General features: G+C 40.4%; 1 protein-coding gene across 1 annotated transcript in view; it reads left to right on the top strand.

The window, feature by feature from the left end:
- The window catches only part of CROT (carnitine O-octanoyltransferase), a 35,483-nt gene that overhangs the window by 5,638 nt on the left and 15,348 nt on the right, over positions 1-14,497 (top strand). The window contains exons 3-6 of the mRNA XM_084619920.1: positions 5,817-5,941; positions 10,041-10,222; positions 10,433-10,557; positions 12,925-13,033. Coding sequence (XP_084476046.1) covers positions 5,817-5,941; positions 10,041-10,222; positions 10,433-10,557; positions 12,925-13,033 — 541 coding nt within the window. The remainder of the gene's footprint in view (positions 1-5,816; positions 5,942-10,040; positions 10,223-10,432; positions 10,558-12,924; positions 13,034-14,497) is intronic.

Genomic DNA, 14,497 nt, shown 5'->3' with positions numbered 1-14,497 from the left:
TTGGACCCAAGTCACAGCGGGACTCAGACTCTAGCAGGGTCCTAGGACCCGAGCCAGATTGATTTGCATGTGAATAGAAGTGAGACTTGGGCTCAAACCTGAGTCAGAGCCTGGGGTTAGTATGCAGTGTAGAGACACTCACAGGGTATGTCTACACTGCAATAAAACACCTGTGGCTAGCCCATGTCAGCTGATTCAGGTTTCCCCTTCCCCTTCAGAGTCCCAGAGCCTGGGCTCGGAGCCTAAACCTCTACACTGCAATTTTATAGCCCCTCCAGCCTGAGTCAGATGACTTGGGGCAGCCACAGGTGTTTTATTGCAATATAAACATACTCTCAGAAGGTGGGCTGAAGTTAGAGTGCTTCTGATGCTCTAGCTCAGGGGTGGGCATTGGGCAAACTACAGCCCTTGGACTGGATCCAGCCCGTGAGCTATTTTAAGCTGGCCTGTGAGCTCTCACTGGGGAGTGGAAGCTGGGGCTTGCCCCACTCCGGTGCTCCTTAGGGTCGGGGGCTACACCACACGGCTCCCAGAAGCGTGGCAGGGCCCCACTCTGGCGCTCCAGCCGGGGTGCAGGGTCAGGGGCTGCTCCACGTGGCTCCTGGAAGCTGCAGCATGGCCTCGCTCCGGCTCCTACGCGCTCCAATGGCCCCCTCTGGCACTCCAATGGGAGCTACAGGGGTGGTGCCTGGGGATGGGGCAACGTGCAGAGATACCTGGCCATGCCTCCATGTAGGAGGTGCAGAAGGGAGCCGCTTGAGGTAAGTGCCGTTCGGAGCCTGCACCCCTGAGCCTCTCCCCATGCCCCAGCCCTGATCTCCCTCCAAACCCCTCGGTCCCAGCCCAGAGCACCCTCCTGCACCCCAAACCTCTCATCCCCAGCCCCATCCCAGAGCCCGCACCCCTACCCCAGTCCTGAGCCCCCTCCCGCATGCTGAACTCCTCATTTCTGGCCCCAGCCCAGAGCCTGCACCTCCAACCAGAGCCCTCACCCCCTCCCATACCCCAACCCCAATTTTGTGAGCAAAAGTTTGCCCACCCTACTCTAGCTTGTAAAGCAGTGGAAATGCAGCTGCTCAAGTTACAACTCATCAGCTGCTAATGCAATCATTCTACTAATCAAATCACTATGTAGCTCAAATGTTATTTTGTTGCGTGATCACCTTCACTTGAGCTAGGGTAGCTTGCGTGAAGTAACTTGAGTATACTAACTCAAGCTGAGTGTTGCAATGAAGAGAAGTCCTACATTGCTATGGTTAATTGAGGGTATATCTATACTACAAATGCTACAGCAGCACAGCTGCCGTGCTCCAGCTACACCACTGTAGTATATATAGACACTACTGCAATGTCACTGTAGTAAATCTACCCTATTGAGAGGTGATATTAGGTTGACAGAAGATTTCTTCCACCAATTTAGCTTAGTCTACGGTGGGGGATAGGGCAGCTTAACTACATCACATAGGGCGTGACATTTTTCAGAGCCCTGAGTGATGTAGCTGGGCCTAGCTAAGGTCTAAGTCTAAGGCTATTATGTCACTCTTTTTGATGCAGAGCGCTAAATTAATGGGTATATTGTTTTTTTAAAAAAAAAGTGTCTCAAACATTTATTTGTTGCAAAAATAACCCCACTTTATTTTCTATCTCTAGTGCAGTTGACTGGAATTAAAGATGTGCTGTGATTTTGTACAACTGAACTTTATAAATCAAACCTATCTCTCCAAATTAATAAATAAAGCATACCTGAATTAAAGCTCTGAGAGTTTTACACACTTTTGCTCTTGAACTGTACATGCAGCCCTGCATTTAACTTGGCAGGTCTCAACATTATTAATGAGGTTAGTTCAACTGTTTACCCTCACACCCACTCACCCACATAAATCCCAAAAGGTCAAACAACATACGTATATTTATCAATCTAGTATGATAAGACTTCGAGAGAAAGATGCAGCTTAAGGTCCTGATCCTGCAATGAACTCCATGCACATATAGACATGGATCCTGGTCAATATGTGTAGTGTCGCTTTCTATGCTTGAGCTGCACAAAATGTGTGTCTGTTACAGCTCTCAGCTTGCAATCCTGGCTCTTTAGCTCTCAGGTCTGGAGGTAGGGTGGATACAAAAATTATAATTTTTTTATTTAATTTTCTTTTTAACAATAAACCTGTTTAAAATGAAATCTAAATTTAATACAAAATGTTAATGCCTATGCTATTTATAATCTTGTAAAACATTTCAAATAAAACATATATGCTGAATCCATAAGCCTCTATCAAAAACTTTGCATTAAAGGCTCAAGGTTAGACTGTTTTTCTAATAAAGAATGAATCGGGGGAAAATATTTAACTTTTGAAGTCAAGCTTTATGAATATGGCACAACAGGTCATGTGCTGCATTAGAGGCTTGTTTTGTTTAATAAAAATAAATTTTATGCTGTGTTGCGTGTTTAATTATATTCCACTTACCATCTTAATGCAGCTTGACACAAATCATGAGCAAAAAGTTATCTAGTAAATAAGTAATCTGTCATTTTCTATTTTCTAGCATACTAAAAATGTACAGTTTATAAGAATCTGAAAATACTAAGTTATGTCATTACTTCAGTAAATGTATATAGTTATTGTGTACCCTCCTAGGTACCAAAAAGATGTACCAAATCTAGTCTAAAAGGCTCTATTTACTTGTAAATCAACATGTTTAATGGTTAGATTAACCAATGAGAATGCATCTTTCTTTAAAAAATAACTGAAGTACAAATGGAAGAGTTGATTAAAATGGAGTATTTAAATTTAGGCTTTTGTCATGGTGATTTAAATTGGTCCACCCTGTCTGGAAGTCCCCTATTCAATGCCTGGTATATTGACTGAGATGGCAGTTGTCACACAGGCAGGCTTCTATGCCTGCACAGATCCCCACTAAAGTCAATGCAAAAATTGAATTCAGTGGAACTCCTCACTGCTGAACTCACTGTAGGGTCAGGCTTTGAGGGAATACAATTTAGTAGATTTGTGAAACCTGATTTTTATTTCTGGATGAGTTGAAGTCTCCATTTTAGTACTGTGCCCAATGAGTTAAAAGATCTTGACTTCAAATTTATTGGAAACTATACTGGATTAAGTATGTGTAGCCACACTGACATTTTTATTAAGCAAAATTATGCTGGTGTAAAATATGTGGTGTTGGACTATACAAGGAATCAAACTCAAATATGGTCTTAAATAGTCATAAAATAAAAGGTAAGAATGATTTTTTTTCTTTTTTTGGCAAAAATTCCATGTTTCTGGGTGTGTTGTGTATACTCCTCACAAAACCAGAGAGGAAAAAAGGAGCTTTAATCTCAGTCTGTCTACACTAGCACTTTTGTCAGTAAAAAAATTTGTCGGTCACGGGTGTGAAAAAATACCCCCCTGACCGACATAAATTTCACTGACAAAAGTGCTGGTGGGGACAGCGCTATGTCGGCGGGAGACACTCTTCTGCTGACATAGCCACCGCCGCTCGTTGCGGGTAGTTTTTCCTCCTGGCATGGAGTGGCTACATGAAGTCTGTAGTGTAGACACAGTCTTTGTAAACAAGAAGTTACTTTGGCAACACCATAAGAAATATATACATACACACAACAGCACAGGCTCATGGTTAGCCAGATGGGATACCCAAGACTTGTGTTGCGTAGAACATCTAGTTCCTGTGAAAAACTTTGGCCGTGCTACATAAAAATCACCTTCTTAGATGTAGGGATAATTACTAAGGAGAGATCAGTTGTTACAATGGAAATGTGTCAGATCCCATGCTATTCAGTGCAAATTCCAAGATACCCAAAATATGATGATTGAGAAATATAATTCAGCAACCCATATGGATAGATGTTTGGAGAAAGACTCCATTAGACCAAAATCCTACCTTCTACCCCACACAAGGATTGACTTTTTTCCCTGTTGCTAGGAACATAGTCAAAAATTCAGTCTAATCGCACAAATAGATAAGTGTCAGCAGACCATTCACCACTGTTCTGTGCTCTAGAATAACTTGTTCACGAGACTATGAAGAATGAGCACTATACTCATAGGTTCTTTTCTGAAAACATCAAATGACAAACCAGATAAAGGAATATATTGTATAAAATATAAGTGAGGGTGTTACAACTCTGGGGTGGAAAGCCTACAAAACAAATATAAAAAGTTTTATATGAAGACATAATAATCCTTCCACACACATTGAAAATTTGAAAGCACCCAAAAAAAAACCCCCTAAATTATACAAAACTGAAAAAGAATGCCAGAAAAAGATATTGGACCCATGGAAACATTACAACTAGACTTAGTGTTTCTAAAGACCATTATAGCTATATTTCCATTAAACATATCTTATGAACATACAAGTAAACTTAGAAGAGTATTAACCAATATAAATGGTCATGCAATCTCAAGGGTAATACAGGGATCTTACTTACAAAAGCAGCAGCCTTGCCCAAAGTATTTCAGAAATATTGAGCTACTAAATCAGGATAGCAGAGTTGGATATCCACTTTGTACTCACTTCCCTCAGGTGTAAATGTCTACAAAAGGTGCAAAACATTGGAGAATCAGGCCCCTAGATTTTAACCAAGGAGATTTTGTGATGAGCAGGAGACTATCAGGAACTTAAAGAAAGAGGTTATCTAATTTAATTAATTATAAAGCCTACGTATGGCTGCTAAGAGAGTATGAGCAAAAAAGATGGTCCCTGTCCCAGAGAGCTTTCCAGTCTGAGTATAATATCCAACAGATGATACAATACAAATGGAGGAGTACAAGAAAATAGTGAGATGGTATTGGTCAGTATAATAGGCAGTGGTCTCAGCACACCCGTTACCAAGTTTTTGTAGGCATCATGGAAAAGGAGAGTTTGAAGGAGGAATTTGAAGTAGGATAAGGAGGTAACTTTGCAGATGTTTACAGGGAGCTTCTTCCAAGCATGAGGGGCAGCAAGGGAGAAAACACTAAGGTGCTTGTTTGAAAATTTAACCAGGCGGCATTGGAGGTTGGCATCATTGCCCAATTGGAGGTAAGTATCTATCTAGAAAGTGAATTGAGAGATGACTGGTTGGTTGGGGCTAGACCAGTTGTGGGCAACCTGTGGCTCGCAGGCTGCATGTGGCCCATCAGGGTAATCCCCTGGCAGGCCGCAAGACAGTTGGCTTACATTGATCATTCACAGGCACGGCCGCCCGCAGCTCCCAGTGGCCACAATTTGCAATTCCCGGCCAATGGGAGCTGTGGGAAGTGGTGGCCAGCAGATTACCCTGACGGGCTGCAGGCTAGACCATGAAGGGCTTTGAAGGTGAAGATAAGTAGCTTATGTTTGATGCAATAATGTGATAGCTGTGTGTTTCTCAACTGTGTGGACTCACCCAGTGTATTAGGCTGGTACTGTGCCCACAAACAAAGTAGAGACAAGTTTAATTAGTGAATGAGTTCCATGGGAGCTGCAAAGTCACAGAACTCCATAGTATCTACCAGCTTAGATCCTAAATATTTCTGTTTTCAGTCTCTTATTTAATTTAATCACTTATTTGATATTGCGGGCCTTTTGTATCCACTCTTATTTGAGAGGAGTGATAGTCTTATTTAACTTACATTTTTTTAAAATGTATTTTTACATTAAGATTTCCTAGAACTTACTCTGGCCTTTTTAAAATATATTTTTCTTCCAACAAAGACATCTGTGTTTATTTTAAAAATTTCTCTTGCGTTCTGTCAGCTTCAGGGTCTGCATGGGGGAGGGCACGGGGGGAGTTGATATGAATCTGTATTTATATACATTTTCCTTTTTTACAGTAAAACCATTCCTAAATCAAGAAGAATATCAAAGAACTGAGGACATAGTTAAAAAGTTTGAACATGGGATTGGAAAACTGTTGCAGCATAAGTTACTGCAAAGGGCTAAAGAGAAGAAGAATTGGGTATGTTTTGAATTATGATTTTTTTAAGGTTGTAAAATATTTCCTATGAGTTTCTCATACATCTTGATACATCTAGTTTTGTGAATATAAGACATCAGTATTTTTGCAGAGAACAATCAGAAAGTGAGCTAGATAGGGCCTGATCTTGTGAAGTGCTGAGCTTTAGGCTCAACCCTTCCTTATTCTTGTTACATAACTTTATTATGTGACTAGGGTTATTTACAAGAATGTTTTCAGGGTCAGGCCCAACGTTTGCATATGAAACCCACAAGTACTAGTGTTTATTGACTGAGCAAAGCCTACATATTTTAATAGCTAAACAAATTGGAAAAGGAGGAGGAATCTATGAAAATAGTGTTTTGTTGAACATTTTTATATTTATGAATTGCTGGGACCAGTTTTATTACTCGTTTTGTTATGGCTGGCTCAGTAAACAATCACATAAATAAGATTACAGCAAATAAGAACTTAGATTTAACTCAGTTATCTTGAGGTATCATATTCTGCCGTATTGGACAGGCTGAAGATGACTTAGTATTTGTATTGTGATAGTGCTCAGAAGCCTAAATCTACTAGACGCTGAAGAACAAATCAGACAACACAAGAGTAAAATTTTCAAAAGCAGCCAGGTGACTGAGGCTCCTAAGTCCCACTGATGTGCAATGATTCTTAAGGGTTGTTTACACGGCCAGTTACTGCGTGGCAAGTCATAGTGTGACTGTACGATGCACCATCTTTCCACACAGAAATACCCTGTGTGGACACTTTCCAATGAAAGTCCTGGAGCGTGTGACAAGCAGGTGCACTGTAGATTCACACCCTGGCTAGCCACATAGTAACTTGCTGTGTAGATGAGCCCTTAGGCCCCTAATTGTCTAAGTCAGGTTTGAAAGAGGAATTTAGGCTCCTAAGTCATTTAGGAACTTTTGAAAATTTTACCCACGGTTTGTGCCCCAGAGAGCATACATTCTAGTCTCTTTCTTTTTCTGAAGAGCAATAATACAGGTGATGGCAATCTGACAGTCAGGTGGCCTTGCAAAAAAGAAAGAGAAAAAGGAACTACTAGTAAATTTCAAACACTCTTTGGAATTCATAAGACCATCATCAGTCCCAACATGTCTATAGTTACATTATCTCAGAGCAGGTATTCTGAAGAATTTTCATAGTGTTGAACACCTCTGAACAGAGAAATTATATTTTGGACTGTTTCCCCCATCACTAATAATCAGATAGACCACCTCTCCTCCCATTCATGATTCATAGATTAGAAAACCAGAAGGGACCTAATCTGACCTCCTGGGTAACACAGGCTATAGAACTTCCTTGAATTAATTCCTGTTTGAACTAGATCATATCTTTTAGAAAAATACCAAGTTTTGATTTAAAAATGCCAGTGATGAAGAATCCATCCATACTTTTGGTAAATTGTCCCAATTGTTAGTTACCCCCACTGTTAAAAATCTGTGTTGTATTTCCAGTCTGAATTGGTCTACCTCAGTGGTTTTCAAACTTATTTGATCACGCCCCCTTTCTGTGTGTCTGTAGGAATTTACAGCTCCCTCCCACCCCCGCCGCCAAACAAGTACATACAGTAGAACCTCAGAATTACGAGTGCCTCAGGAATGGAGGTTGTTTGTAACTCTAAATGTTCGTAACTGAACAAAACGTTATGGTTGTTCTTTCAAAAGTTTACAACTGAACTTGACTTAATACAGCTTTGAAACTTCACTATGCAGAAGAAAAATGCTGCCTTTAACCATTTTAATATAAATGAAACAAGCACAGAAACAGTTTCCTTACCTTGTCAAATTTTTTAAACTTCCTTTTTGTCTTAACATTTCACAAAGCACTGTACTGTACAGTTTTTGGGTTTTTTTGGTCTCTGCTGCCTGATTGCATACTTCCAGTTCCAAATGAGGTGCATGATTAACCGGTCAGTTTGTAACTCTGCTATTCGGAGCTCTGAAGTTCTACTGAATACCAATATATGTGGCTGCAGTGCTTCACTTGAATCAGTTTTAGCTTCTTTGTTTTTCACTTATTTTTTTTCTGTTGCACAAATGAGCCAACGATACATTGTAATAAAAGCAAAAGCAAAAGCAAAACTGCGATTGTGGTCCATGCGTACAATTAAACGTGCACACCGCTCCATAGCAAATGGATTAATGTGCAGATGGCAACGACTTTGTATAATGCTATGCAAGCTTAACAGAAATCTGTCGGAATGCACAACGCCATCTGAGGACCTCATAAGTCTGGAGGAATCGGCTTTGCTAGTTGTTCATTGCTGTGGGTAAAATGTGTGCAGTAAGTTAATTTCCCCCCCCCCCAAAGCTTCTCACGCCCCAGCAGAATACATTCTGTGCCCCCCCGGGGGGCCCATCCCCCAGTTTGAGAACTTCTGGTCTAGCTTCATCTTTCAGCCACTCGATTTTATTATATCTTTCTCTGCTAGATTGAAGAGCCCATTATCAAGTTTTTGTTCCCTGTGTAGCTACTTACACATTGTTACCCTCTTAACCTTCTCTTTGTTGAGCTAAAGAGATTGCGCTCCTTGAATCTTTGACTATTGAGCATGCTTTCCAGTCCTTTAATCATTCTCGGGGCTCCTCTTCAATTAATCAGCATCCTTCTTGAAGTGTGATCTGTAGAACTGGACATGGTATTCCAGTAGCTGTCATACCTATGCCAAATACAGAAGTAATATATCCTCTCTACTCCTACTCAGTGTTCCCGTTTATTCATCCATTGCATTAGCCCTTTAGTATCACACTGGGAGCTCATGTTCAGCTGATTATCCACTGTGACCCACAAGTCTTTTGCAGAGTCACTGTTTCCCAGGATACATCCTGTAACTAAAGCTTATATTCTTTGTTCCTAGAGGTATAAATTTACATTTAGCCTTATTAAAATGCACATTGTTTACTCATGCTCAGCTTACCAGGCGATCCAGATTGCTCTGTATTAGTGACCTGCCCTCTGCATTATTTACCATACCCCTAATATTTGTGTCATCTGCAAACTGTTTTCTTCCTGGTCATTGATAAAAAAGTTAAATAGTGTAGAGCAGTGGTCCCCAAACTTTTTAAGTTGTGCCCCCCTTGCCGCTAATGTAATTTGCCCGTGCCTCCAGGAGCCGCAGTCAGGGACCGAAGCTGTGGTCGTGGGCCAGAGGCCCAGGCCATGGCGATGGATGGTGCTGCAGCTAGGAGTGGGGCCATGGGCCAAGGCCAGGGCTGAGGGCAGGGCTGGGGGTCGAGGCTATGCCCAGGCTGGGCCCAGGGCTGGGAGCAGAGCCGCGGTCGGGGCCAGGGCTGGAGCAGAGATGGGGACAGAGCAGGGCTGGGTGGCACTCTTTCCCCGCACCCTGTAGGGACTGGCCCAAGCCCCGCTGCGCCTCCGCTGAACATTCCTCCGTGCCCCCGTAGGGGGTGCACCCCACTGTTTGGGGACCACTGGTGTAGGGCCAAAAATGATCCCTGAGGAACCCCACTAGAAACACAGTTGCTCAATGATTATTGCCCATTTACAATTATATGTTGAGAGCCAGATAGAAAAGGTGGGTTAGATAATATGTCTTTTATTGGACCAATGTCTATTGGTGAGAGAGAGACAAGCTTACACAAAGTTCGTTTTCAGGTTTTCTTGAGACCTGTCAGTTAGCCAGGTTTTAATACATATAATTTGTGCCATGTTAATTTTGTATTGTTCTAGTTTTGTTAATCAAAATATTGTGCAGTACCAAATCAGGTATCTTACAGAAGTCTATTACATTAACACTTAGCTTTGTCAGCTAAATTTGTAATCTCATCAGAAAATAATCTCTGGCAACTGCAGCAGTCAACAGCTACAACAACTGGTGACAAGGAAAATTAATATTAAGAAAGTAATGTAACATAGCACCTGGAAATGTAACGTAGCTGTCTCAGTACTATCAGAAAGTGCTTTGTGGATCACTAGTCTGCCTTTCACAGTTCAGGAACTATTTCAGAGTATTAAAAAGTAACAAAAAATTAGATAGGTACAGTAGAACAATCAAGTGATTATTATAGAGGTATGCCTAAAATATATTATGATGCTAATCTCTATTCCTTTTCAGCTAGAAGAATGGTGGCTGAATGTGGCTTATCTTGATGCTCGCATACCAACACAAATATATTATAACTTTGGAGGCGCAGGCCCTTATCTTGAACACTATTGGTCACCAAAAGAAGGAACTCAAATAGAAAGAGGATGCATAACAATATGGCATACCTTGAAATACTGGGAACTAATAAGAACGTAAGACATTTAAAAAAAATATAATTGCTTCTAAATATCAGTGTACTGTGCATGCTTACAGTCATGAACAATATGGGACAAGTTCTTCCTTGATGTAACTCCACTGTACTCAGGGATGAATTTTGCCATATTTGATTTGTTGGTGTAATTTTTACCTCATGCTTAAAAGTTAATCAGAATCTATGCTTTTGTATATTCTGTTTACTGCAGGGAAAAATTGGTTGTGCATAGACATGGAAATAAGCCTCTGGACATGAACCAATTCCGAATGCTGTTCTGCACTTGCAAGATTCCAGGAATTACTAGAGATTCTTTAGGCAACTATTTTAGAACTGGTAAACATATACAACTTTCCTAGCGTAACAGACAACTGATTTTATGTTGCAGGACTAAAGTGTGGCCATGTTAATCATGAAACAAACACTATATTTTTGTCTGTTTTAAAAACCTGCCTGTAGCTGAAGAGCATTTTGATTAGCTATACATTGGTGTTATAGGGTTGCTAATCTATGCACTCTGTACATCCCACAGCTGAGGTGATGCCTTTGTGGCACCTTCTAAACTGGAATTGATCTTTATAATTGGGTTGGATACAGACAAAGATAAAAGAATCAGGTCAGATACAAATAAAGAGTTAGAGCATCAGGAATGGACTAACTTACTTTAGCCCTCATGCCCCTTTTGGTACAGTATTTAGTGCTTCCTTCTTGCTGTTGAATGAAAGGGGTTATTTCAAAATTATTTGTTTGTAGCTTAATCACACTTACATATGCCAATAGTAAATACGCGTGCCATGTATTGTAAAATTACAATATGGAGTTGTAAATCCCTCCCTATCCCTGTCCCCATTTTTCAGGGACATGCTCGCCATATGTTCTGATATGTTTCCCCCTCCCCCCCAATTCTCAGCTTCCCATCCAGCTCTCACTTCTTCTTGTCAGAAGTCCACCTGCCCCAGTGGCCCATGTAATCCATCCCGCTAAACTCCTACTGCTTTTGTGGAACTGACAAGCATAAGAGCCATGGGGCTCCGCTTAATGCACCTTGTAAAGATTGGGGATTCCCCGAGAAATCTCATAAGGCTCAGAAAGATGTTGATGCACTTACCTCAGTACACTCCTATATATCTCCTAAGGTTCTCAGAGGTGGAGCCCCCCTCCTATAGACCTTAGGAGGTGTGGATTAGTGAGGTGCCTCTCCTCCAGAGCTCAGGAAGTCAAGAGGAAGTGGGAAGCCTTCCCTATTCTCCTTCCCTCCCCAAACCCTTGTTAGGACTGTAATAAACTTTTATGTATGGGAATTTCTTAAATTTTTTAAAGAAAAGTTAAGGTTGCAGGCACATAACAATGGTTTGAGGGTATATGACCTTTCAAGAACATTGGTTTAAAAATAAAACATAGAAGAAAATCCAAACAATAGAAACTCAGAGAATGCAGAGTTATGGTTGCATTTCTCAAAGCACCCGAAGAACCTCAGCTGTGTCCCTGTGAAGATGAAAACCTGTTATCTCCCTTTTTGGCGTGTAGTGTATTTCAGATGTTCACGACAGCACCTTGTTTTTGTAAGTTTTCATACATGTGATAATTTGTCACTCCACTAGTTTTTGCTCTTTTCATGTAAGTGCTGTAATTTCATGATCTCTGTAGATGACATTCTTAAGGGGGAATGATTTCCTTAATTTTGCTATTTATTTAAATCAGGAACTTATAAATTTTGTTGTGTATTTTACAATATGATCATGAAGAAAGACGTAACCCAACAAAATTACTATATGAATAAGATTAAGACATTTTTATAGGCATTTGTTAAATGGAGCTCTATGGATATAGTTTACATTTCTCATTTTTTTAAGGCAGAGCTATGGGGCAGAGTTAAGGTTGTGTAGAGGCCTAGTTTGAGAAGTGCAACGTTAGCTCTGTGTTCCTTGCAATTCTAACCTTTTTTTTGTCTTAACATTCTTGAACTTGGTCAAACCTTAACTTTATGTTAATAATTTTTGTGTGTGGCATAACTAATAAGATTGTATAGGCAATTATGGGCAGGACTTCCAGTGGTGTGTGCAACAACTACATCTCTCCATAATGTTAAACATCCATGTATCAGTGCTCAAATGCTCATATTTGCATATGCAAATTGGGTACTAGCTGATCCATTTGTGCATTAACTCCTGATTTGCATAGACAAACATGTGTACAACGTGTTGTGAAGTGTTTTTGCTTATCTTTGGAGCCACTTGCTATGCCCACCCTCTAAAACTTCACCCAGTGTCATCTTTTCTTTCATCAGTATGCGGGTGATTTTCCATGTAGTATTTCTGCTCTCTGATGTAAGAATAGCCTCCCCACTTATAAATTTGTTAAAGTTATGAAGATGGCAGTAAACATTGATGAGGGTTAATAATAATCAAGGTTCATGCGTCTGTGGATTCTGTCAGATAATCTTGCAAATGCAGCCTTCAAGACTTATTTCCAAACTGCAGAAAAAACATAGAATTGCTCTCTGAAAGTAGATGACCAATTTGGTCTTGGTTGCTTTTTTTAAATGTACAAAGTCTTAAATGTTAAAGGCCAAAATAATGTGCTGTATTTGTACCTGGTCACTTAAGTGTGTCTCTGACTTGTCTCCCCTCTCTCTCTCTCACTCACATTATAACTTTTTCCAAAAAGTGTTGTGTTCTCATATTTGTTTTATCTTCCTTTCAGAGAGTGAAGGTGAATGCCCATCCCACTTAATAGTCCTGTGTCAAGGTCGAGTGTTTGCTTTTGATGCTGTACATGAAGGTCATATACTGAGCCCCCCAGAGATTTTCAGGTTTTTAAATTACTTCATATTAATTGAGCTGCACAATGAAATACAAAAGAACAGCACTCCATGAAAGTCCAGACTGTACAAAATTGGAATGCTTAATATGGCAGGATGCTCATCTCCAATTGTGTTACTTGTAAACTGTAGTAGGTGCCTATTTTTCAGATAAAAATGCGATTTTTCAGGCTGAGCAAATCCCTTTAAACATTTTCTGTTGAAGTTTGGCGGGATTGGAATTTTCCCTCCATTATTGTATTTTGGTAGTCTGTGCAACTAAGTAACTTTAGCTGAACATCTTATACATTTAAAGTGTTTTGGAAGGTGAAGGAAAGCTTGTAATAGGCATGAAAAATGAACCTGCACTTGGCATTGCAAAATATGGTAAGGTGCCTGGAACAACAAGCAAATGTAGGATGCTAAAAGTATACCATGAAGGTGTTTGGGTAGCAAATATCAATTACATGTTGGGGTTCATTTCATGAAACTGTATCAGGATTATATGTGATATCTTTTTTTGAGAACCAATCCATGTAGCAATGAGATATTCATCATAATCATTAACAAAAAGCCAACCAAACAAAACCCACCACTACACTCCCTTTGTTCCCTCCTGACCACATTTTAAACATAATCGAAGCTGTGCATGTGAAGTCACGTTTTGGCAGTGATATATTGGCCATATTTCCTGCTGCTGAGCTCCACAGAGGCAGGATTGAGCCGTAACATGTGTTGTCTGGTAACATGTTTAAGGGCCTTTTTTGCCAGTTGGGGATTTCTGGAATACAGCGGCACTCCAGCCACATATCTCACCCCTACACCAAGGCCTGGAAAGTCTGACCTGCTTTTTGAACTTTTGTGCCACTAAGGGAATGCAAAGGAGCTGTATTAGTGGGAAGAGGGGTGGAGAGAGTGAGAGAGAATGTGGCCCTATATATTGTAGGCCTCGGTGTTAGAGCACACTGCTAGGTGTTTATTGTCAAAACAGATACTCTCTCTCTCCAAGGAGCTGCCATATGTATACTTCCTCTTAGCACATGAAATTTCTGAATTTCCTCAATAATTATTAATGATTACCACTAATATAATCATTACACATTTCTCAGAAGTGTTTTGAGGAATCCGAAAAATAGGTGAAGATGCTAACTTTACAGACTGGTAATATTACTAGACTGTGCACATGCTGGTTTACCCTATGGGCCAAATTCTGCTGGTGTAGATCTAGAGTAACTCCTCAAGTCAATCCAAGCCATTCCTGGTCCTTATCCAAGTCATTACTGGCCAAATTTAAAGTTGTATATCTAGGAACAAAGTATAGAGACCATATTTACAGGATGAGGGACTGTGTCCTGGTAAGCAGTGACTATGAAAAAACTTGGGGGTCACAGTGGATAATCAGTTGAATATGAGCTGCCAGTGTGCTGCTGTTTCCAAAAGGGTTAATATGATCCTTGGATGTACAAATGGAAATAC

Source organism: Lepidochelys olivacea (assembly GCF_965140295.1).
Source record: "Lepidochelys olivacea isolate rLepOli2 genome assembly, chromosome: 2".
Classification (NCBI taxonomy): Eukaryota; Metazoa; Chordata; order Testudines; family Cheloniidae; genus Lepidochelys; species Lepidochelys olivacea.
This window is presented reverse-complemented; position numbering and strand designations above follow the sequence as displayed.